The sequence below is a fragment of the Silene latifolia genome, chromosome 3 (assembly GCF_048544455.1).
Source record: "Silene latifolia isolate original U9 population chromosome 3, ASM4854445v1, whole genome shotgun sequence".
Taxonomy (NCBI): Eukaryota; Viridiplantae; Streptophyta; class Magnoliopsida; order Caryophyllales; family Caryophyllaceae; genus Silene; species Silene latifolia.
The window spans coordinates 448,740-474,570 of record NC_133528.1 but is presented as its reverse complement, the minus strand read 5'-3'; the positions used below and the strand labels follow the sequence as shown (position 1 = coordinate 474,570).

Sequence of the window (25,831 nt, the reverse complement as noted above, 5' to 3'; positions counted from 1 at the left end):
TAATAGGTAATAACTTTAATGCGCAGCTAAAGTAGTTTGTTTGGTTTATACTTGGACAAAAATGATGTATCACATTATATGTCTACTAGATCTAGCTATGTTTGAGCCCATAACTTCTCTACTCTAATTAATGCCTTCTTTTCTTATTTCATGCTTAAATTCCATCTATTTTTTCACCCTCACTTATTCCTTGGCCAGCTATTCCCTATATAAAAAGCCGTAACGTTAAGTCGTTAAATAAGAAAATTAAGTTAATATACACAAATGGTGGAAGGAGGGGGAGAAGGCAAAAAGGTCTGTGTGACTGGTGCTAATGGTTACATTGCTTCTTGGATAATCAAGCTCTTGCTCGACCGTGGCTACATTGTTCATGGCACAGTTCGAAGTCTTGGTATGTACCGCTTCTCTTCCATTCGTATATTTTTGTTTATGTACAGCTATTTATGTAAACCTGTAATGAGATGACTTGAACTGCATGTGAAAGGGCGATACTGAATACAAAACTAACAAACTGGTGGCGCTAAATCATTATTCTATTCTATCTATTCATTTGTTTTACGTCGTAGTTTGTATTTTTATTTGCCTCCTCTTTTATAGTAAATTTTGCATTGTACCGAACTATTTGGTGCATGTAGGTAGGAATTTGCTAGCTTAATTTACTTTACCAATATTGTCCTCGGAATTTAAGTGCATGAGACAATGGTTGAAACCATTAAAAAAAAACAAGCTTTTATACTGGCATACCGTGCTTTTTCTGTTCTACTGTACAGACGATCCTTCAAAAACTGCGCATCTGCTAGAGCTAGATGGTGCAAAGGACAGACTCAAATTTTTTGAAGCAAGCCTCTCGGAAGAAGGTTCTTTTGATGCTGCCATTGATGGATGTATCGGTGTGTTTCATTCCGCCTCCCCGGTTAAGATTGCTGCTCCTAATCCTGAGGTAGCTAACTGTCCTTATATATCCCTTCACTTTCTTCTAAGTTCCTTTTCATGATCACAGTGAAGTATAAACATAATTTCTGCAACTTGATTAGGAGGAGATAATTGCTCCAGCAGTGAACGGAACACTGAATGTCCTCGCCTCCTGTGTGAAAAACCCCACGGTGAAGCGAGTTGTTTTTACGTCTTCAATAGGTGCTTGTGTGTTTAATGACAGACCTCAGACTCCTGAAGTGGTGGTTGATGAAACATGGTGGTCTGTCCCGGAATTTTGCAAATTTTCACCATTGGTTCGTACACTTGCTATCACCACATTTTGACAGTTATTTTGTTCTGAGTTATTAACCCAATTACTTAGAATTCGGACTTTAACAGGGCAGTAGGGTTGTATGTATGCAGCCTCGCTTCTGTATTTAAAACTTAAACAGACATTTTTAGAGGACTCATAATGAAAAATTCTTCAAAAACAGTTTCCCCATCTAAATTTCTGAGCTAGATGCTTGCTTTGCATACAGAAGTGGTATCTGATGTCAAAGACCTTAGCCGAGCAAGCAGCCTGGAAGTTTGTCAAAGAGAATGGGATCGACATGGTTACGATAAATCCAACTATATGCATAGGCCCTTTGTTGCAGAACACACTCAGTGGCAGTTGTACCTATATCCATGCCTTAGTCAATGGTACAAAACTTAAAACACACTTAAATTCGTTGCATTGCATTTTTAAATATTCAGTTACAGATTTACGGTTCAGATTGAAGACGTGACTGAAGTGGTCTGTTTCATGAGGTGTTTTCAGGGTCAGAAACTTACCTGAATGAAACCTTCAATTGGGTTCATGTCAAAGATGTGGCCGAAGCACATATTCGAGCATTTGAGATCCCTTCTGCTCATGGAAGGTATCTAATGGGAGAAAGTATAGCTCATCATTCAGAAATTGTCGAGATATTACGTGAGCTTTACCCTGATCTTAAACTCCCTACTAAGTAAGTCTGCTTTCTTTTCGTCCATATGGAAGTGTCATTTTTTGAGACCCTGATTTTGGTTTCAGAACTTTCTCAGTCACGCTTATATTAAACGCTGTAAATTAAATTTCAGGCCCAGTGATGACCGCCCTCCTGCGCAACTATGCAAGATTTCTCAGGAAAAATTTGAAAGCTTAGGAATCAAATATACGCCGTTGAGGGATGCTGTAAAGGACACTGTTGATTGCTTTAAGAAGAAGAAGTTCATTACTGATCAAAAACCTGAATTGAAACTATAATGATATTTCTATCCGTCTTAAACTTCAAACGGGTCAAATATAGTAATTGAGACAAAATGTTGTCTAGGGACTAACAAAAGATTTGTCCCATATATGTAAGTTTAGAGCATATTTGACCCGTTTTCATTTTAAGACCGCCTTAAAAAAGACCTACTGAATGTTGTTGGAAGTTAAATGTATACACAGTAAATAATAAATGACCAACTGCATCATTTAATTCTAGTAATATAACCTGCTTTCACAATTAATCACAAACTCTGATATCTGAAATGTCTTCAGTTCAAAGTTGATAAATTTTCAACTGATAAAAATGTCAGAATGTTGTGCAGTGTGTATCTATATATTTTTTTACTAAATTTGTGCCTAGTATTTATTCAAAGCCACTACTGTCTTTGTAGCATTGGTAAGCTTTGTGTATTGAATGGTGTGTGTCAACTGTCAAGTGGCCGATCCAGGATTTTAACTTAGGGCAAAAGATGTCAATGGGGGCGAACAAATAATAGTATAAGGTAAACTAAAAAAGTTTGGAAATTGTAACTAAATTCTTCGAAATTTCTATTGTTCAGCGTGGGAGAACGTAAAATTGTAATCCTCCTATAAACTCGTAAAAACATTGAAGTACTCGTATAACATTAATAACAAAATTATCGAGTGTTCCACATGAGAATCGGTTAAATACTACAAGTACAACAAACACAATTTTGATTATGTAAAAAATTGTTTCATTCCAATCCAATCTTGTTACCGAAATTGATTCTGCGACTTGAGCTTGTGTAAGACGAACACAATTGATTATGTTAAATGTTTTCTGTCATGGAGACGTGAAACCAGACAACTTTTTACTTGGTCGACCATCCACTCCACTGCTCTGGAGAAGAAATTGTATCTTGTTGACCTTGGACTAGGTAATACGATAAATTGGTCAAACAGCTTCTTCGACAGTGGGCGCTTGTTCTCCTTCTCGATGTATGACAGGGAAACCAACCGGGAGGACCATGAGAGGTTGATCGTCGATTAACCCTTGACTAGCCAAGGCAAGTGAATATCCCAAAGCACGTGCCACTGGAACTGCTACAGCGTTACCGACTTGAATGTACCTCTCCTTAACAGGGCCCTTTAGTTGATAATAGTCTGGGAACCCTTGTAATCTTGCATTTTCCCGAATGGTGAGCACCCTGTCTTGGTGCGGATGACAGAGAATTTGGTTGTGGGGTTCCGCCCTTGTCACCACGGTTGGAACCGTTTCATCATACCAAAGCCTTCCGAATGGCCTGAACAGCAATGTTCTTTTATGAGTCGGAAGCATATAAGGGAAAAATACACTAAGAGATTGATGTCGAGAAGACACGGATCACTTACTTGCTTGAGGTTCCTCTAACAAAGGTCATGGCATAATCTGGGACCTGTTCAAATGAAGGAACAAAGTTTTAAAGGTTGAAAATTCACGAATAACTACTCAACCACTAAGTGAAGATCTCGGCAGCAGATGGTCTAAAAATCTCAAAAATAAAAGAAACCGAAACTTACTAATGGTTTGCCAGAAGGCAGTAGCTCCCTTGGTACGTCAGGGTCCCACTCAACCTTCTTATCAGCCCGCACACGAACACCAGGTAAGTGTCTGAAATTTGCTCCCTAAAAGAAACGCATCTCCTTTAAACTACAAGGTTACTCGGTATAATTAAGAACAACAAGTATTGACACTTGACAGATACTCATACCTTTTTCTTGGGTACCCTGCAAACCCTTTGGTAATCATCAATATTTAACTGTAAAGGGCGGTGATCATACAATGTGGTAATCATGTCCGTCCCAGCGCTTATCATGGCTAAAAAAAAAATCAGTTTCAATTTTTAGCAATTAAATGACTAGTCCTCGAGAGTTCATATGAATGAACTTACCATCTTTCGTCAACCTGATAAAACGTTGGAAGTTAGTGTCTGGTTCATTGCCATAAGGGATCACATCACGACTCTCATTATTAGCAACCTGCAATTCCAGCAAAAAATAGTTGTCACAAATACAGAGATGGCAAAAATGATAATCTCGCAATTTAAACTAATATAAACTGGGAAAGCCATCCGAATACTAAAAAGGAACAAATTCTTACAGGTGGGAGATCAGATATGGCATCACCAAGGAAAAGCTTATCCTCCATATGGTTAGTGCTACCAGCAGGATGCGCAACGAGATTCATCTGAAATGAGTCAAGCCAATAACAAATTGCCTAAATTAGTAACTGTTCAAATAAACAAAAACATGTATGAATAGATGCACTGATACACATGCTTACATCAAATTCAACTGGAACGACACCTCTGTCAACAACGTTGTGCGTAGGCAACGGGTACTGGGCCAATTTCTGTTCAGACAACATTCTTCTGAGTTAATATTAATGTACTCATTGCATACAGAAAAATTGGGATTTAGTACATAAACTTAAATATTACCTCTGAAGGCCGAGCGCCCCAGAGGAAGACACGCATGCGAAATTGAGGTAGACCGTAGGCACCTGCTGCCATCATTCCAATGCGTGCCTGATAGTTCATATCTACCATCTTTCCTAGGGCATATCGACCACAAAACCCACTCGCAAACTTGAGTAAATCAACAACATTCTCCATCAATACATACTTTGGCCTTAAAAAGTCGACCACATCCATATAACTTAGGAGTTGCTTGTTTTTGGGATCTTCAAGGGGATTCTCTCTATTCCTAAACCGATTGAATCCGCTTAATCCTTGGCACGGTGGCCCTCCACAAATCACATCAACATCACCCTACATCAAAAAAGTAAAAATGTAATGAACTGTAAAGTGATACTTGAAAATCATAAAGATACATTAACCATTGCAGGGTATGTCAACATACTGGTAAAGGCACTAGCCTCTCTTGAAATCCCTTTCTCACGAACTCTCCAATGCTCTTCCAGCAGTTTCTGTATTTAAAAATAAATTTATCAGAATGAAATGAAAAAGTTGATTGTGCATAGTAAATCTCAAAAAGTTGAGGCACCATACCCTAGCCCGTCAACAGGTTCCCAGGTATCATCCTCGGGGCCATAACCCTTCCAGTGCACCTATATATTAGGTTAAATCAAAAGTTTAGCTATAAGCACTATTATTATATCAACCATGTGGGACTGTTAAAGGTAATAGAAGAAATAGAAGATTAAGCAGGTTCAAAAATACCTTGAAATGTAGGCCAGGTTTATTATTGTCCTTGGGGTCACCATAACAAATGCCAATAATATGCTCCACCTCAAACACCCCCTCTTCATTGTCATCTTCTTCGTCTTCAGCTTCATCTTCCACAGAATCTTCACCATCCTCAACTCCCATAGCATCCACTAATTTATGAGTATCTTTACTCTCAATTAGTGAATAAGTTGCACAAAGCTTAGCCCACTCCTTCATTAGAGCCAAAAAATCGTCTACGGTCTCATTCCTGACCTGATTATGATGAATAATATGAGCAACGAATGAACTCTTAACTTACAACATCAAAATAACGCATCGAGCAAATGATAGCATGTGAGACATACCTGAGTCTCTGGATGATTGAGTTTAAGACTCTCACAAGCATACTTATTGATGTCCACTGCCCATTTCTATCAAGACAAAAAGTAAAAATTAATATATAGTGGGATTAAAAAGATTACAACCTAAGTTAACTTTGACATATTCAGTGGGTAGCGACCCACCGTGACAAGGTTGATGCCTTGCATATTGGCACCCAAGCAAAGCCCTGTAGACATTGCACCACATCCACAATAGAGGTCTAGCAGCCTCATCTCTGGACGTGGTGCCTCCTCTACTTGATTCCCTCCCTCAATTGGCACTTTTGTCTCATCGGTGCTGGATAGAGACGAATGCGAATCAGCTGGTGAAGGAACAACTTCTGCAAAAATACAATATAGCACATTTTATTATATAAAAAGGGAAGTATCAACAATTGTATAGTATTGTAAAGCTCGAAACATACCCTCTGTCGGTACAATGAAAGTAGAGTATGGCACCAAGTATTTCATATCATAGTAATAATCACACTCTGGGATTGCTGACTGTTTGGCAACAATATCAAACTGAGATTTTACAAAAACAAAAATACACGCATATTAGATAGATAAAATATGCATATCATCAAAACAAAAACAAAACAAAAAAAATTAGAATAAATAAAGCAGGATAATAAGACTTACATTAGGCTTCACCCTAACTATTCTAAGCTTCTTCAGAAGACAGCCTAAAGAATTATCATCTTGGATATCTGAAGGAAAAATGCGCTTTGCCTCCCTTAAAGTAAAGGCGTCTTTGATAACCTGACAAACACAAAGGCAAATGCAGCGAGAAAATTAATAAAAAAGAACTGGATACAATACACTGTAAACAGTTGTGAAGAAAGCTTCAGGTATTTTACTCACTGTGTCCTTGGATCTGTAATACCATTGTGCCCTAAAGTAGGGCACCCCATTGACATCTTCAAATAGCTCGACTATCTTACAGATATATGGTGCCGTACTTTCCTCAGACTGCAAGATCAAATGACACATTAGTACGTTGGTGATATACAAGGACGCGGTCCTACTAGTTTCAATGAGCTACATAAATCATGAAGATCTATTCAACACCAAAAATGCAAATGTCCTGAATAATTCTGGTTGTACAAAGATCACCAGTATTAAGTCAGGATATCAAATCTATCTACTAAATAAGTAGATACCATATCATGGCACTTCCAACATAAAGAACGCAATGATAAAAATCATATAAATCTGTGCAACAGTAAGACAAGAATATCATTAAAAGACCTAGTTATAGCGATATTCATATATGTAAAATCAAGCAGACAAGCTGTCGAATTGGAGTTACTGGTCTACTTGTTAGTAAGGCACCATTTAGCTATATTTACCCATAAGTACACACACCCTCATCCTCAGTCAACCAACCTGCCACCCCCATCTTAGACCACCGCCGGTAGGAGAGGACCGCCTTCCCCAGTAGTGGGGCTGGTCAGCTCTTGAAGTTCTGTCCCCGCCACCTACATCCACCCCACGACCACCATGACAGCGCCATCCTATAAATACTCCAACCCTATATTACCATTTAACCTTGTACCAGTCAAGTAGATACCATTTGAGTGGCATATATGCAACTAATCTGTTTCATTGTAGACAGACAGTATCCATCTAAAACTGTATATGGATAGTGGTCCTCTCATAAAATGCAAGTGGGAGGCATAGGGGTATCCATTTCTCATCCACTTGCACTATCCACTCTCATTTTGTGAGAGGGACACTATCCGTCTACAATTTTGGACAGATAGTGACAGATAGTGTCCGTATAAAGTGAGAATATATGCAAATCAATATAATAAACACGTTTTTCAAGTCTAATATGAGAAAAAGAGCTTAATCGTTGGGTTTAATTTGAAATTAAATGGTTGGGATTATTTTCAGAAGACCTCCATATTATTCCGGTTAATTAATCCTAATTATTAAGTTGGAAACATATAAAGATTCATGAAATTTCCAGCCTAAGAATGCAATAATCAAAATCATGTAAATCTAACCAACACCAAAATAAAATGCCATTAACACTCTAGTTATACAAAGATTCATTAATGCAAAATCAGGTTTTCAAATCCAAGTAATTGATCTACTTATAAAGTTGGAAACATATCATAACATTTCCAACAGACTTAAATTACCAAATATGAAGTCTTCTAGCATAAACACTTAGCAAAACTAAAGGACATCAACATAAACTATACATCCAGTAGTCAGTACTCAAACTCTGTCAACAATGACACTGTATGAAGAAAGAACAATACTTTCAGAATTAATCGTGAAATTCGAGCATTACCATAACATGAGCATCATCATTCAGCTCATAAACGATGTCATCAACCTCAGCCTTTAAATAGTGGTGTTTAGCTAGCTTATACTCGTCATCTCCACCAGAACTGCCAAAAATCCATTAAAATATCAGAAAAATAAACTTTTCATAGATTTTTAAAACATTCAAGTTTCAAAATTAAATCAAACAAGCAAAAAGGTAACTAGTTTAGGACAAGTACTTACGTTTTCACGTCCTTTCCCCGCGAATTCTGCACAAAAACCAGTGTAAATCAATGCCGGGATACAATAGCAATAAAAATTGAATCCAAAAATAACCAGTATTAATCCAACATTTGATTCCTATACTAAATTTCTAAATATTAATCCCAGCTTAATGTCAAGTATTCAATTATTTAATCTTTCAAATTACACTAATTCAACCTACATTGACAATTAAAGACCAAAAATTAAAGGAAAATCCATAATTTCCTTAGTTCCATCTAATTGTATACGCTTTTCAAACATTTTGACTCAGTTCCTTCTGATTGTATGCGCTTTTCAAACATTTTGAGTTAAATTTTGAGTATTCAATTATTTAACCTTTCAAATTACGCTAATCCAACCTACATTGACAAATAAAGACCAAAAATTAGGGACAAATTGATCCTGAGTTGCATTTAATTGTATACGCTTTTCAAACATTTTGAATCAAATTTTAAGTATTCAATTATTTAACCTTTCAAATTACACTAATTCAACCTACATTGACAAATAAAGACCAAAAATTAAAGGAAAATCGATAATTTCCTCAGTTCTATTTAATTGTCTACGCTTTTCAAACATTTTGAATCAAATTTTGAGTATTCAATTATTTAACCTTTCAAATTACACTAATTCAACCTACATTGACAAACAAAGACCAAAAATTAAAGGAAAATCGATAATTTCCTCAGTTCCATCTAATTGTCTACGCTTTTCAAACATTTTGTGTCAAATTTTGAGTATTCAATTATTTAACCTTTCCAATTACACTAATTCAACCTACATTGACAAATAAAGACCAAAAATTAAAGGAAAATCGATAATTTCCTCAGTTCCATTTAAATTGTATACGCTTTTCAAACATTTCGAGTCAAATTTTGAAACAGACAGTATAAAACCTAACAAATAAACAAACAACTGAGACGGAGAAAAACACGTATACAATCAAATTGAACAAGTATTATTATACATACTAAACAAAAGACAATAAACAAATGACTGAGACGGAGAAAAACAAGTATACAATTAAATTGAACAGCTATTATACATACTAAACAAAACAAAAGACGATAAACAAATAATTGAGACGGAAAAATTAACAACCTTATCCGGATACCGATCTGGCCAGCGTGCTTTAGCAACATCATGAGGGAGCGGATCTCCGAGAAACCGACAATCAAGTTCCTCCTCTTTCTTAACATTCTTTTTCGAAGTCCTCCTCGCAACAATCGGCTCAGTTTCTTTCTTAACCACATTAGCATTACCAGATTCTGCTACTCCCATCATAAGTTCATCCGCTTCCGCCTCCATTGCCGCATCAAAACTCGGGGTACTATCCTCTATAACATCCTCAACATTTTTAGCAGCAGCGGAAGAAGCAACCTTTCTTCTTTTAGTACTGGCGGATCGGGTGGATTTGGTTGAGGAGGACGGGGATTCGGCTTTCGATGTTTTTCGCTTCGTCATCGAGACGGAATGGAACGGAATGGAATGAGAGCAGGAGAGTTGAGAGTTTGTGTGGGAGGAATTTGAAGAGAGAGTGGCGGCGATAATGAATGGAAGTGGAAAAGGTATTTTCGGGAGTATTTATATGGGGATGGGGATAATGGGGGGAAGTATGGGATCTTGTATTTTGAACTAAGCGGGAAAGTATTTTCACGAATTATTTGGGATATTTTCTAGTCAAATCATATATTCATATCATAGGAAAAAATCATAATTCAAATTCAAATTGTTATTTTGATCGGATGAGTTCTGAATCTGAGACTCCTGAATTATTATTGTTATGTATTTTAAGATATTTTAGCTGACTAAATATTGAGTGCTACTTTTATTGATAGTGTTTCGATAATTATTTTTATAGAGTGTTTCTGAATAGTAAGAATAAATGAATGATGTTAGACGGTTGGTTTAAGTGCGATTGTTGAATCGTATATGGATCGTAATATGTGTTGCGTGTGTCTTTAAACTGTATAATTGACTCAATTAATTGTATGGGTATGTATATGAATTTGTTCGTGTTTCGTTTGGTACTTTTTACAGAGTATGTTTCTGCAAATCGAGGAGAAATGGACGTTGTTAGAATGACGATTTCGTTGAGGAAGTTTTGAATGGGAGTATTGAGTTGTATTTGAAATCTCTTATCGTTGTTTTTTGTGTATATATATGGCAAGTATTAAACGAGTAACTGGGGATTTGTTGTTCATTTTTTCAAATTCACTAAAACTTAGGAGAGACGGTCTTTCACTGAGTTATTGAGAGACCAATCTTTCGTACCCTTTTATTTGTATTTCGTACCCTTTTTATTGTTGATCGTGACATAGTAATTCCGTACCTATTTACATAATAAATGTACCCATTTTATCATTAATCATAATTTGTACCTATTTTATTGCCTTTAGTACCACATTTTCTTAAAATTGTATAATGGTCTCTCAATAAAGCTTATTAAGAGACCGTCTCTCAGGAGACCGTCTCTCAGGAGACCTACTCTTTCAAATTAATTATCAAAATTTAATGGAATCAATTACTTAGCTAGTTAACTAGAGTGATCATTACAATAACAGTTACCGGTAAAATTGCGTAGATAGATATCTTGTTAGGTGTTATACTTTATATATCATGAATTAGATTCCAATGAGGTCGTATTGATAAGCTAGTTGAAGTTATCGCCGTTCGTTGATTCAACGTTACAAGTTGTCTATTATATGGATGGCAATGGTTCGGGTTCGGGTCGAGTGATTATATATAAATATGTTTAGAGATGTAAAATCGACGATTTTTCATTCACCAAACAAACGAAGTTAGATAATTATTTTGTTTATAGTTGTTGGCATGTATTCTCACAAAATATTAATTCCAACGTATAATAATTAAAAAGGGAAATATTTTATTTCTTAACAGTATATTATATAATATGTTTTTTAAAAGGAAAATATTAATAATATATCATGTGTTGGATGGTGGTGGTTTTTTATCTATCTTTCATATAAGTTAGCTTTTCATTCAACTAATAGGATCGGGTGAATCGGGTTTTGAGTGAATGTTGGTGAAATTGACACCCCTATTTCGAATGGGGGAGGGCTGTGATAACTCAAGAAGTGGGAGAAGTCGACAATTATAAGCATGTAAAAAGCGATGAAGAGCTTGTGTACCGACTATAAAAGTTGGTGATGCAATCAAACACAACAATCATCTTCATAGAATGTTTATAAGGAATGAAGATGATAACTTCATCTTTGACTAATAATATCCAAAATTGAAAATTGGGATTGAACTCCACTCTATTTTAGGTTTAGATTCAATATTGTTTAATTTCAAGACTCCCAAAATCCCAAGTTCTTACCTAAACTCAAAAAAAATAAAAATAAAATAAAATAAGAGCTTGTTTGGTTGCCCATTAAAATCATGGGATTTTAAACTTCCTAGGAAGTGTAAAACCATGATGTTGTTTGGTTGCCAAAATCATGAGAAGTAGAACTTCCCACATGAATCTACTTCCTCCATTATGTGGGAAGTCACTCACCAAGCCCCCCTTGGTCATTGGAACTTCCCACATGAATTAACTTCCCACATGCAAACCAAACACTTTTTGGGAATTCACATGAATTAGAAATTCATGTGAACTTGAAGTTCCCGGGAACTTTAATTCCCTTATGTCAACCAAACAAGTCCTAAAAAAATTCCACCTCATAATCATTTTAATATTTTTTTTTTTCGACAAATGTAAACCATGATATTAAAGGAAAAACAGCATCGTCCAGTGCAAATACAAATACAACAGGAAGCTAACCAGTAGCTAAACTAACCGACCAGTTACGTCGTGAGCGAAGGAATGTGCGAATTCCTCGCAGGGAATTACGCGCATCTATTGGGACTGGCTGTTGAGAAGCCAGAACGGAACATAATTTTTGTGATGAAACAAGAAAAGCGATATCAGTAAAAGAAAACTCGTGAGTCTTCATATTCTGGTGCAACGTGTGAGAGTACGCCGCAAAGAAAGAGGAAGCACGCAAGTGGAAGATTTGAGGCAAACAAGATTCAGATACAACTGAAGCCACATATCCATCCTGAAAGGGACTCCTGCAAATGGAGATCTCATAAGAGACCGTAGCATTCGAAATCGGTGGATACATACCTTCCAGGGTGGAAATTTGTCGGGATTGAAATTTTTCATGACAGAGAGAAGATAAACTTAAGTGGGACCGGTGCAAGGTATCTGCTAGACGAAGTATGCGTACAGGCGCAAGTGCAGCATTCTCAAAAACAATGGAGTTGCGAGTGAGCCAAATGGAGCGCAAGACGCAAAAGAAGTACAGTAAACCATCAAACCCTGTAGATGCAGAATGGTGAAAATACAACAGATGATCAGCGATCCATTTAATAAAAGAGACATTCGAGTTAGCCATAGATCGAATCCCAAGCAATGAAGCCCTCCAGACATGCTGAATTACATCACATGAACGGAACAAATGCTCAGGAGTTTCTGGACCCGATCGACAGAACGGGCAGGAAGTATCAAGGCTAAAACCTCTATGGGCTAGAACAGTCTTTGTCGGGATGATGTGATGGGCAAGGCGCCAAAAGAAAAGGGGGAATTTGTTTGAGAATGGGACTAACCAAATCAATTTCCATGGGAAGACACATAACAGTGGTGGTTTAGGCAGAAGTTTAGATAGAAGATACTTGTAGCCCGATTGTATAGTATAGGCGCCATCCTCAGTGTATTTCCAATACAAGTAATCATCAATTTCAAGTAGAGGTGGTTCCATAGCCAAAATTGTCGTAGCAGTGGAAATGTCAAAAACACGAAAGATAAGAGATGTTTTCCATGAGCCATTTTCATAAATCAAATCTGAAAGTGTAAGAGAAAGACTACTTTGACCTTGTCGAACACCTGGTTTCTTCCCTTGTACCCACTGACTAGTGCGAAGATTAATTATATTGCCATTGCCAACTTTCCATGCCATAGCGTCAGAGCAAGTTGCAGCAACTTTACAAAGCCCTTGCCATACAAAAGATGGCTGTGAGACCTTGGACTTCTGAGTAGGAATAGGGAAATCTTTTCGATATTTGGGTGTGAGATATTTGGCAAGAATACCAGTAGGTCGATGATGGATGCGCCAAAAATTCTTCAAGAGATAAGCCTGACTTAGAACGGTCACGGATTTGATACCAAGACCTCCCGTATCCTTTGGAGTATGTAAGTGTGGCTGAGAGAGCCAGTGAATTGATCGTTGAGAAGAGTTCTTACTCCACCAGAAGGCCGCAATTAAGGAATCAAGCTTTTTAGAGACAGAAAGAGGTAGAGGAACAGCAGCAAGAATATGGACCAAAGAACCAATCAAGATAGAGTTAATGATAACAAACTTGCTAGGTTGAGACAAATGAAGAGATGCCCAAGACGAAATACGTGTAGTAATCTTGTCCAGGAGATCGTGAAAAGCATTCTTCTTACATTTAGGAAGGTCCACCGGAACACCCAAGTAAGTACCAAAGGAATCAGCAGCAGTCATACGCAAAATAGACGTCATGTGGGATTTGAAATCAGCTGGCGAATTTGGACTAAACTTAATAAAAGACTTTTGAAGATTAATCATCTGACCCGAGGCAGCTTCAAAATCATGGAAAATATCTCGAATAGACTCAAAGGAAGCAGGCGTTGCCTTACAGCAGATAAAAGCATCATCAGCATAAAACAAGTGTGATAGAGGCGGAGCATACCGAGAAATCTTGATGCCAAATAATTGATGTCGGGACTCAGCTGCCTGAAGTTGTCGAGATAGAATTTCCATACACATGATAAATAAATAAGGTGATAGAGGATCTCCTTGTCGTAACCCACAAGAAGGATGAAAAGAAACTGAAGGTTTGTCGTTAATCATGATACTATATGTCACAGTGGAGATGCACTCCCAAATGAGATTACGCCAAGAAATTGGAAACCCAAAAAGATCCAAGGCTGACATGAGAAAATTCCAGGATACACGATCAAAAGCTTTATGCATGTCGAGCTAATCATTTTAATATCTTCATTAACTCATCTCAAATTTCAGACTTGTCAAATAGTTCATTTTTATTTAGGATTCTTAATATTATAAACGGTTTTATTAAAATTAATTCATACAAGTATTTTACTTTACTTTCAAAGAATTAATGTTAAATATTTTAAGCACGCTTCTTTTTTAGTTATTATTGTATTTAGCTTTACTTCGGCTCTAATGATGTGAGTTTATTTTTTTGGGGTCTTACTTTCTCGGTTATTCTTGTGGAAAGTCTTATTTTTTGTACTCTATTTCGTACGATCGTTCTTTACGGTAATTTGAAAATCGCTAACGTTTTTTAGTGTTTTTTATCTGCAATGATAAACTGGGTTCACTTCCTCTTCGGAAAAAATCTTAACCACAATATTAGGGTGGAGTGCACAAACATTCTATAGGACTCAATTTTGGGTGTGTAAAGATAGATTTGATCAAATTGATTTGAACGACACCCAAACTAATGATTCAAACTTGACATGTAACCCGAATATTTATCAAATCAGAAATTAAAATTATTTCAAGATTTTACATGAGCTTTACCCTGATTTTAAACTCCCTAACAAGCAAGTCTACTTTTCCATATGGATGGGATCAGCGGATTAAACACATGATATTGTTAGTTGTGGAACTCAAATTCAAAACCCCGTGAAAGCGATTAGCCGCCTGAGATTATGTCTTTGAGAGTTAGAGTGGGTAAAATGGGTGGAGGTGGGGTCAACTTGGTGAATGACTCAGTTTCACTCTGTATGCACCTACAATAGAGATTGTTGATTCTCGTGTTACCTAGAAAAAGTTTTCTTGTATCAGGCTTTATTGATTGCTTTTAAGAAAAAAGTGTGAGACCATCTCACGTAATAATTATTACAATTTAATTCCAGTATTAGTAACTCGCCTTTCTTCTACCTCGCATCTAAGTGAATTGCCTATAGTTCCATGAATTCAACTGCTATAAAATCTCGGAATCCCTGCTAAAAAGTATGTGCCTAGTTCGTATTCCAAGCTACTACTGGCAAGCTTTGTGTAGTTGTGTATTGAACGATCCTCCGTATTTGTGTTTCAGAGCACACCAACATCTAGGTTGGCCCGTTTGGATATTATTTGAGCCGGATAAATAAAAGTATAAAGATATAAACTTCTCATTTCCGTATTTTATTCGTAAAGTTATCATCCTCTTATAAATTTGTAAAGACTGAAGATATTGAAGCATAACACTATAAGGCACAACTACCAGGCGTTACACATGAGAATCAGTTAAGCTACTAGAATAAGTTGAATATGATTTAATCGTAACTTATGCTAGATTTAATACATTTTCTTGGTAACTGTTGTTTGGTGTCCAGGAGGTACAAGAACCGGTTCTCGATAGTGTGTCAAGTGGTTGAGCTGGAGCTATTACCTTGCCCTTGTTTGGCAACATCGACTATAGTTCTGGTTGGTGCCGGAACTAGTGGTATCCTGATCAAAGGTGCCCAAGCTCTACAAATTGAGATCAATCATAATTCACTGCTTCAGTGATGGTACGTGTATCGTCGCTCGTCACTTGGAAAAAGGAGCATTTTATAACAAAGGAAACTTCAAAAGTGGTGGTACTCAACGAAGTAGAGATCAATAATAATTAATTCACTACTTAAATGTTGAGTTATTTGATGGAAGAATACCTTTTATTGTTGGAAATATAGTATCACTATAGGGGCGAAGATATAATTAGAGAATATTTATTGTTGTGTCGTGGTATGGAGGCCACTGAATGAGAAACGAAATCGCCCCGACTACGGTACAAATCGATATAGGCGTCGTCCTCCAAGGTCACACAACACTCCTAAAAGTTGTGTACTCAACCATTAGGAGTTAGAACTCATATGGTATGCTCAAAATTATCATAGAGAAGTAGTAGAGATATATGGAAGATGTATTATTCTCAAATGACTACACTTCTCTATTTATAGTGGTAGAAATGGACATCATAACCACAAAGTTAATGGCATAACCACTACCCATAAACATGGGTCAAACATGATGTTAGTGGCTGTAAACATGCAAGTAGTGGAGAGAGTGTAGAGATTCTCTTACGAGGCAATGGAAGGCTTCTCTACAATGTAATCTATCTAGACGACATTGCTAGCCTTTGCATTACTTCCAACAATCCCCCACTAATGCAAATGATAGACAAAATTCTGAGCATATTAATAAGGATTGATACTTAAGCATTAATATCTTTCGATTTGAATTAACACATAGTGAAATGGAACAATTCTTTCATCACCTATAGAGTGAACGAATCTTGAACTCCTAGACTCCGGAGTAAATTCCAAACACATATCTCACCTTAAGTTCCAGACGAGTTCCGCGATACAATTCAACAAATTTATGGCCAAATGAACCTTGAGATTCTCACGAGTGCTCTAGAGAGAGAGCCTAATCTCTCATAGAAGGAGGCCAATCCTTCACACCCACGTAGGTGATTCCAACAAGTCTATCTCCATATAAACCACTCAAGCATGAGCTATAGAATCATTAAGAGCTCTAAGGCTCAACCTCTCAACATAGCGGTGAATCCATCAAATCCTTCTCAATAAGACCACCCAAATAGAGAGATATAGATTCATTAAAAGCTCTAAGGCTCAACCTTTCAACATTGCGGTGAATCCATCAAGTCCTTCTCAATAGGACCACCCAAATAAAGGGATATAGATTCATTAAGAGAAATATCTCAACCTCCATCATTACGGTGATCTCATCAAGTCCGTCTCACAAGGACCACCCAATTTTGGGCTATAAGACCATTAAGAGCTATATGCTCAACCTTCCAAAATAGTGTACATGTCATAGGAATGGGATGTGTACACAAGTATGAGTTATCTATGGCTTCGTTAGACCACCCTTGCATAACAAGTTCCGGTATCCACCACAAATTCCTCAACTAATAGGCTTTTGCCCCATTCCCCTCGACAATTCTAGGACTTCTTTCTTTCTTAGTCCATTAGCTTAAATATGCTTCACTCAAATTTCACAAAGATAATAATTTTGTGAGCATATTATTCTCAATCAACTTTCTCAAACCAAATCTGCATAAAATGTGTAAATCTACAAGTCGTTATACACATTATTTTAGCATTATTAAGTTGATATTAGCATTACGCTAAAGATAAACATTAGGCAAAACTCCATGCCCCCACAATTAAGTAGTAGCTAATAATAGCTTCACAATCACCCTGCATATTACGCAACAAGATTAAGAGCAATATAATATGCTTACACAATAGACAAGCTTATAATAGTCTTCTCTAATAGACTTAAAACAAGATCACCATTAAAGGTGGAAATGTATAGTACTCACCATAGATCTCACCTTGTTGATCGTCATTACCTTTTAGTCGATCCAATATCTTTCTAGATATCCAACATAATTCAATTCTTAATCTTGCACCTTAGGAACTTCACCAAATGTGAATGATAACTTTGGTAATGAATACACAAACAAAATGTACTTAGTTGCATAAGCTACATTGAAGCAACTATAATTATACATATTAGACTTCTCACAATAGTCAAAACATGTTCTCTTATAACTCATTAGCATCAGTGTTCTAATTAAATATAGAGCTCGTACTCTCATGTCGTTTAAAAGAACAAATAATCTTCTTTATTATTTTCTCTTTCTAATAAATTGACATAGAATAAAGCATACACGTAGTCTTTGTGATTTTGCGCCCAAAATCATATTATTTACTAAAAGCTCTATATACATCATCATTCTTATATTAGAAAACAACGAATCTCGATGATTGTTTCACTTATATTTACTCTTTGCAAATTCACAATATTTTACAAAAAGAATTTGACTTCTTACCAACATAAAATCAATCATCATAATCTCATATAGTGTGGTGTAAGCAAAATGTAACATAAATAATTGAACCTTACGCAACCATTATTTATATTTCATAGCCATTATCCAACAAATTAATACTTCTTATTTTGGTTCAATTAGTCACGTATAAAACATGCGACTATCATTTTCTCTACACCTCCACAATCAAAGAGATACATGCTCTTCACAAATTATAAGATATCAACTCTAAACATGATGAATAAATTTATCAAATAAGTTGAACGTCTTCCCCCACATGTTGTCACGCCACAAATTAGTGACAAGCATAATTGTTCAAACAAAATATACACATTATTTATTCATTCATCGTCTCAACTTTTAGATATCATATAATCATTGACAAATTATGTTCTTTATATCTACTTTTATGAAGCTTTGACAAATAATCATTTCAAATTTTTGTCACACATATCCAAGATACTATATAAATTTAAAACAAAATATTTAGCCCCCACATTTGGTTCATAACTCAAATATCAATTTTAGTTCATCTCATAATCAAAACTAAAATAAAAAAAAAAAACAATCCAAATGTGTGAAATATTTTGCTTGATAAACATATTATACACATAACAATATCTTGGTCACTCAATCATTCTAGCTACTTTGTCATTCAAAATCTTGGAACAATTTCATTCACATAATCTCGAAATCAATTATTAAAAATAATTTTACCAAGATTATAGACATGTCTTACCAAATAAAGTAGTAGCTTAAACATATGAATGATTAAGGCATATATAATTTGACAAAACCTTCATATTTTACATCAAAAATATTTGTAAAGCAAATTCACGGGAACATACCTTAATCACAAGAATGAATTGAGCAATAAAATTATAGATAATACCATTCTTTATGAATCTCCATAAACTTTCCAGCACACTACCATGACATTGCTGCCTATTTTAAGGAAGCTAAATGACAGAATCTGCTCCCGGCTTCAACTACAAAGTTGTAGCCCTTCTTCTTAGCTTTCCAACGCCATATTACACGCCTCAAACAAAGGTCTAGAGACCGAGTTATGGCCAAAATACCGACGTGCTGTCTCACTCCATACGGGCTGAATCTTCTAGACGAACATAAATATTTTCTCCAATCAAATGATTCTCAATGACGAGAATACAACAACAATAATAGTGACAAAATTTCGTTTCTCAATTGTTGGAAATATAGTATCACTATAGGGGCGAAGATATAATTAGAGAATATTTATTGTTGTGTCGTGGTATGGAGGCCACCAATGAGAAACGAAATCGCCCGACTACGGTACAAATCGATATAGGCGTCGTCCCCCAAGGTCACACAACACTCCTAAAAGTTGTGTACTCAACCATTAGGAGTTGGAACTCATATGGTATGCTCAAAATTATCATAGAGAAGTAGTAGAGATATATGGAAGATGTATTATTCTCAAATGACTACACTTCTCTATTTATAGTGGTAGAAATGGACATCATAACCACAAAGTTAATGGCATAACCACTACCCATAAACATGGGTCAAACATGATGTTAGTGGCTATAAACATGCAAGTAGTGGAGAGAGTGTAGAGATTCTCTTACGAGCGATGGAAGGCTTCTACAAATGTAATCTATCTGAGACATTCTTTATCAAAATTTGCATTACTTCCAACATTTATAACATACAAAAATGCTTGATAACGTGACTAGATATATCATTATTACGAAAAGCCTTTTACTTATGCTCGTAGTATCAAAACAATTTTGAATCATTTAGAAAACGTTATTTAAATTCTCCTATATATTATAAAAAAGTGTGTAAATGAATAAACTAAACGAACAAACCAATAAATGAGTGATAGTTTGTAGAACTGAATGATTATTTCCAACTATTACATTTATAAAAGTAGACACGGTCATTCACTTCTACCAAGAGAGAAAATTACAATACACTTATTGTGTTTACATTTTCATCTACTACCGATTCACTGGTTAAATAAACACGATCATTTAGCGACTTTCTTTAGTAAAATCTAAACACAATAAACTAACTACCGAGAGTCCAAGACCTCTTTAAACGAAAAATTACATTTATAAACTTGTTTTTATAAAACCGTCTTACACGATAATTTGTTCCGACTTTGGACGTATGATGCACGTCGAGTAACGTAACTTCCTCTCCACTAACATCGAAGACTTTAACGGCTTTCTATCTCTTGCTCCGTTGACTCGCTTCCCCTCTTTTACTTACTCTACCAAATATCCTCATTTTCTCTCTCTTCATTTACTTTCTCTCTCTTCCGCAACCTCATCGCCATAGCTCCTCCTCGGTAAACACCTTCAACGGTAACTTATTCCAATTTACTGTGCATGTACTTTTTCTGTATAATTTCTACTGATTTTAGCTTAATTTTGGGGGAATTAGGGTTAGGGTTTGTGTAAATTGAGATCTGGATTGTATTTGATTGTTGTATGTAATTAGATGATGAAGAGGTTAAGATCGTATGATGATGACTTGGATTCGGCAGGAGATAAGGATGGAGATCGAGCGTCGTCGTTTTCGTCGTCATCGCATCATCGGCGGTTTTTTTCGAAAGGACCGCCGGGCGGAGACGGTCGGAAGCGGCCGTCGCCGGCGGTTGAGGATGAGCGAGACGGTTCGTCGTCAAGGGGGATGAGTATGAGGGGAAATAATAATAATAATAGTATGAGTATGAGTATGAGTATGAGTAGTGGTTTTGATGACCGTGGTGGTGGTATGATGAGGAAGAGGGTTGAGTATGATTTAGACGGGTTTGATGATAGGGAAGGCGGTAGGATGTTGAGGAAGAGAGGTGATCATGATTTTTCGGAGGGGTTCGATGATAGGGAGGGGTTTGGTGGGGTGAGGAAGCGGTTGGAGCATGATAGTGATGGTTTCGAGAGGCGGAAGGGGTTTGATCGATATAGGGAACGAGACTTGGGAGGTGTGGGTTCAGCTTCGCCACGAGGTGGACTTGTGGTGGAGAGGGAGAGGGAGAGGGAAAGAGAAAGAGAGAGGGAAAGGGAGAGAGAGAGGGAAAGAGATAGGGAAAGGGAGAGGGTTCATCGGTCTGAGAGCTTTTGTGTTTCAAGGAGGGAATTTCCGAAAGGGTTTAGATCGGAGAGGCATTGGTCGAGGAGGGAGGATGGCGGAGGTTCATCTTCGTGGAGGAGGTTGGATGGTAGGAGTAAGAAGGATGTTGATGAGGATGCTAAGAGCTCTCCCATTGAGAAGGGTGGGAGTGGTGGCGGTGGTGGTGGTGGTGGTGGGAGTAGTAGTAGCAGAGGTGGGATCGACATGGATAGTGGTGGTGTAAGTAGTAGTAAAGAAAGTTTGAGGTCTCCACAAGGAGTGAAAGATGTCAAATCGCCTACATGGTCTAGGGAATCGACTAAAGGTTCCAAGGATTCTGTGGGCGAACCCTCCAAAGAAGATACCAAGAAGAATGATAGTATGGGTGTTGAGAGTGGTGGGAGTGCTCCTGGAGCTGCAAGTGAAAGCGAGATGGAGGAAGGAGAGCTTCAATCGGAATCCCATCAAGGCTTGCTGGCTGGAAGTCAGGCCATTTCTGAGAGGAATTTGGAAAATGCTTCTGATGTTGAATATGGCAATAGCCTCCGACTTCGCAGAGATGACGGGATTAAGCTGCATGAAGGTAACACTACTGAAAGGGTGGAGTCCAGTGTAGCTAATTCAGTTGCCTCTGATAAGCAGCTAGATAAGAAGGAGAATTTGTCGAGTGAGAGATTAAGTGAGGTCCGGAAGGAACCTAGTGTGGCAGAAGTAGGGAATAATGTTGATGCGAAAGTTGGTGTCGAGAAGTTGTCAAGCAGCCAAAATGAGGCTGTGGCTTCAGTTTGTGATGACAATAAAGAAGATGCAACAAAAGCTACTGAAAATGCAGTGGTGAACGCTCAAAATTCGAAGGGGAAGCAGTCTGAACATTCTGGCTTTACAAACTTCAGTTTTGACACTAATGCCAAAGTAGAACAATATAATCAAAAGGGGATGGACAATTCGTTGTCGAATAATTGTTTTGACTTGAAAGTTGGTTTGGATGAGCCAAGTAAAGACATTGCTGAAGGAACGCAGGAGGACCCAAAATCGTGTGCTGCTGTTGTGAAAGACAAAGGAAAGTGTGTGGTTGTATCTTCTCCAGATGACACTTGTCTTAGAGAAAACAGTTTACTGGTCGAAAGGAACTTCATCGCATGTCGTGACAATGCTATGGAAGGCACTAGTGCGCGTGGGTTTGAGTTATTTTCTAGCTCGGCAGGAGTCAAGGTTGAGTGCGGGAACAAGGCCAGTGGGTCGAATGCAGAAACCGATAAGCTGAAGTTGGAACCTTTAGATCTCTCCCTTGGTCTGTCCAATACATCAGTTCCTGTTGCGTCAAACAGTGTTGCGCCTCCTGCTCCTCCTCCTGCTCCAAACTCTCCTCCTCATGCAAGGAGTGTTCAGTCATTTGGCACGACTCTTCGAACTGGCTCAGATTGTTTCACCACTTCTATTTCCTTTTCGGGATCTCAGTTTATCCACAATCCTAGCTGTTCTCTCACACACAATTCCGTTGATTATGACTTTGAGCAATCTGTCAAAAGTCGGCCTTTATTTCAAGGTGTTGATTGGCAGGCATTAAGTGCTAATGACGCTTTACCAAAGGAAGTCGCTGCTAAGCAGAAGTTAGCATCAAATGGTAATGGGTCCAATGGTAATGGTAATGGTAATGGTAATGGCAATGGTAATGGGTCCATATATTTTTCACAAGCATCACTAGGCATCTTGAATGGTCGAGCTGTCCAACAACAAGGAGTGCTACCTGGATTGGATCGTTCTGTCAGTTTCCAGAGACAGCATTCGGGAAAATCACGATATCAGGACGATCTTAGGTCTCCTGCACACAGTGGCGGGTCTTACGATAATAGATCCGAGTATGGGAAGGATAAAAAGCGACTGACTGGGGAAGAAAGTGTGAGCAGGTTATTTCGAAGTATTAGCCAAAGGGAGATGGAACAGGGAATAGCCGGTGAGAGGGAACTAGTGGAGCGAATTATATATCAAATTCTTTCTGAGTCAATCCAAACCATGTCACGGAAAGTCGATGAAATGCCTGAGCGCTTGCTTACTTTCCTGAAGGACACTGTGTGTGAGATAATATTGAAAGAAGAGAACAGACAAAAGTTAAGAGCACTCCAGGACGTATTGAAGAAAAGATCCGATCTTAATCTGGAAACACTGTTGAAATCACATCGTGTACAATTGCTGATTTTGGTAGCTGTAAAGACTGGCATTCCAGATTTCATACAGCGCGGTGATAGCATTTCTGCTAGTGATTTAGCTGAGATATATTTATATCTGAAGTGCAGAAATATTAATTGCCAGAGTGCATTACCTGTTGATGAATGTGACTGTCGATTTTGCGCTCAGAATTCGGGTTTCTGCAGCTCTTGCATGTGCCTTGCATGTTCAAAGTTTGACACGGCAGCCAACACATGTGGTTGGGTTGGATGTGATGTTTGCAACCATTGGTGCCATACTGATTGTGGGTTGCTTAAGTCTTACATTAGAAATGGTCGTAGTGGTGCCGGGCCCCAAGGTGCGACTGAAATGCAGTTTTACTGTCTTGCTTGTGATCACCCGTCTGAAATGTTTGGGTTTGTGAAGGATGTTTTCAAATCTTGTGCACCCCAATGGAAAGCCGAGACTCTGAAAAAGGAACTTGAGTATGTTAGGAGGGTATTTAGTGGTAGCAATGATGCGAGGGGAAAAATGTTACATGATGTTGCGAAGCAGTTGTTTCTCAGATTGCAATTGGGGGCGAATGCCGTGGATGTCTGTAAGCAAATTGTCGGGTTTCTAAATGGTATGTCCACTCAGCAAAGGTTTTTCTTTAACATTATGTTGTCATGTTTCAATCTTAATTGTTTTTTTAATCTCATTCCAGATGTTAACGTGTTCACGTCTGTTGCTGGTTTAAGAACTCTGTTTTATTGTTTAAAATGTCCGGTTACTGCTATGATGGATGTTGTGGGCTGGTCTATGCTGGTTAATTACTTAATTGCAATTGCGCCGTTGTCTTTCTAATGTGCATCGTCTAATTTTGCGTGCATTCTGCAACAAGAAATTGAACTTCTTATGGACTTTTAATTCCTACTTATCTGATTCTCCTTCTGAATTACGAATATAAGATAATGTGGATGAATGCCAAGTTAAAAGGGAACTTTTTGTCATAATAAAAAGAATAGAGTCGAGCTTTTTGTAAGAAATAATCTGCTGTACTGTCAAAAAACGAAAGCTCATCCGTCTCATTCTTGCTCATATATCCAGTTGCTGCTCTCTTATGTCTTAGGTTTAATGGGTAAAAAACGTGACAGCCATCTAAACATTGTCTATGCTTTGATTGTTTTGTCAGTCAAATTAGTATTGCTTGGAGTCTTTGACTGAGGAGGAAGTCACTTCCTTCATAGAACTAAGAACTGCGCCAAAACTGCCGGATGGTTTTGTTGTAAAATTTTATTCCGTAAAAGAAATCCCCTTCAGCTGTCTTTTTTTAGGAAAAAAATTTAGTACGGCTGACAGTGGTTTGTCTGATATTACAGAGAGTGATTCGAAGTTGCTGGGAAATGGAATGGGATCGTCAGGAAGGGAAGTTCAACTCCAACCTCAATCCATTGAGAAGAGCAGGGTAGTTACGGGAGATGGAGTTCGTGCAATCGGTCAAGAACCAATTTGGTCAAAACCTATTTTGCCGAAGGAATTCTCCCGTCCAGAAAACATCGCAGCCAGCCTTCCAATGGCAGAGGGCAGTTCCGCTGGCGGGATTGGGTCATCCTGGAATTCCTCGAAACCTGTTGTGGATGAGTTAGATAGCATTATCAAGGTTAAGCAGGCTGAGGCTGACATGTTTCAGAAACGAGCAGATGATGCTAGGAGAGAGTCAGAAGGTTTACAACGCATAGTAATTGCGAAAAACGAGAAAATTGAGGAAGAGTATGCGAGCCGGATAGCAAAATTACGGTTGGCAGAGGTGGAGGAGAGGCGGAGGCAGAAACAGGAGGAACTACAAATGCTGGAAAGAAGTCACCGAGAATATTTCAATATGAAAACCAGAATGGAGATGGACATCAAGGATTTATTGCTCAAAATGGAAGCAACAAGAAGAAATCTGTGTACTTGAGTACAGCTGAACATTTAAATGAAAAGCTGTCTCGTCTTGATGTGGTCTTGCTCTTGTGTTGAGACCGAGATTGGGTTGTATAATTGTATGTGTAATTGTTTACCAAGGCTTCATCGATCTCAGATAACCGTGAATGTAGGTGGGATCTCGAGAGCCATGTTTTTATGTCTTCTTCAATTTGAAGGATCTGTATTCTATAACTTTAATCTGGATTTTGTGTATTTATGTACTATGTATTAGTGGTTTTGTTAATTTGATTTCAGGTCTGTATATGGAGTCGGAAAAAGTCGTGAATTTGAAGATTTCAAGCGGCAGTGTAAAGTTTGATGCTTGAAGCTTGGAATTTTTTCAGTGAATCGTCAAACATGGATAACATGTTACACCTGACTTCCTAGCCGAATTTTTTCAGGTCTGTATATTGAGTCGAAAAAGGTCACAG

At 37.6% G+C, this 25,831-nt stretch overlaps 4 protein-coding genes across 5 annotated transcripts; 2 read left to right on the top strand and 2 right to left on the bottom strand.

Annotated features, from left to right (window-relative positions):
• The first annotated feature begins 76 nt into the window (after window positions 1-76).
• On the top strand, window positions 77-2,516 carry LOC141646588 (phenylacetaldehyde reductase-like). Its single transcript, XM_074454462.1, has 6 exons — window positions 77-391; window positions 771-940; window positions 1,035-1,229; window positions 1,455-1,617; window positions 1,736-1,922; window positions 2,035-2,516. The coding sequence occupies exons 1-6, from the start codon at window positions 265-267 to the stop codon at window positions 2,198-2,200; spliced, it is 1,008 nt and encodes a 335-aa protein (XP_074310563.1). The 5' UTR covers window positions 77-264; the 3' UTR covers window positions 2,201-2,516.
• A 257-nt stretch (window positions 2,517-2,773) lies between these two features.
• On the bottom strand, window positions 2,774-9,874 carry LOC141646587 (DNA (cytosine-5)-methyltransferase CMT3-like). The gene is made up of 19 exons (XM_074454461.1): window positions 9,402-9,874; window positions 8,280-8,305; window positions 8,062-8,161; window positions 6,621-6,728; window positions 6,399-6,518; window positions 6,182-6,281; window positions 5,901-6,097; window positions 5,742-5,807; window positions 5,389-5,649; window positions 5,218-5,276; window positions 5,069-5,135; window positions 4,648-4,977; window positions 4,491-4,559; window positions 4,308-4,394; window positions 4,099-4,186; window positions 3,919-4,025; window positions 3,728-3,832; window positions 3,560-3,603; window positions 2,774-3,471 (listed from the first exon to the last, which is right to left on the bottom strand). The coding sequence occupies exons 1-19, from the start codon at window positions 9,762-9,764 to the stop codon at window positions 3,123-3,125; spliced, it is 2,646 nt and encodes an 881-aa protein (XP_074310562.1). The 5' UTR covers window positions 9,765-9,874; the 3' UTR covers window positions 2,774-3,122.
• Window positions 9,875-12,085: 2,211 nt separating this feature from the next.
• LOC141646506 (uncharacterized) lies at window positions 12,086-14,305 on the bottom strand. The gene has a single exon (XM_074454377.1). The coding sequence runs from the start codon at window positions 14,303-14,305 to the stop codon at window positions 12,086-12,088; it is 2,220 nt and encodes a 739-aa protein (XP_074310478.1).
• A 6,063-nt stretch (window positions 14,306-20,368) lies between these two features.
• LOC141646586 (protein OBERON 4-like) lies at window positions 20,369-25,649 on the top strand. 2 transcript variants are annotated; one of them, XM_074454460.1, is made up of 3 exons: window positions 20,369-20,523; window positions 20,676-24,078; window positions 24,815-25,649. In XM_074454460.1, exons 2-3 carry the CDS (start codon window positions 20,676-20,678, stop codon window positions 25,390-25,392), a joined length of 3,981 nt encoding a protein of 1,326 aa, XP_074310561.1. In that variant the 5' UTR covers window positions 20,369-20,523; the 3' UTR covers window positions 25,393-25,649. The 2 variants fall into 2 exon arrangements, with proteins under 2 accessions (XP_074310561.1, XP_074310560.1); XM_074454459.1 differs by having other exon boundaries at window positions 20,381-20,539.
• The last annotated feature ends 182 nt before the right edge of the window (window positions 25,650-25,831 follow it).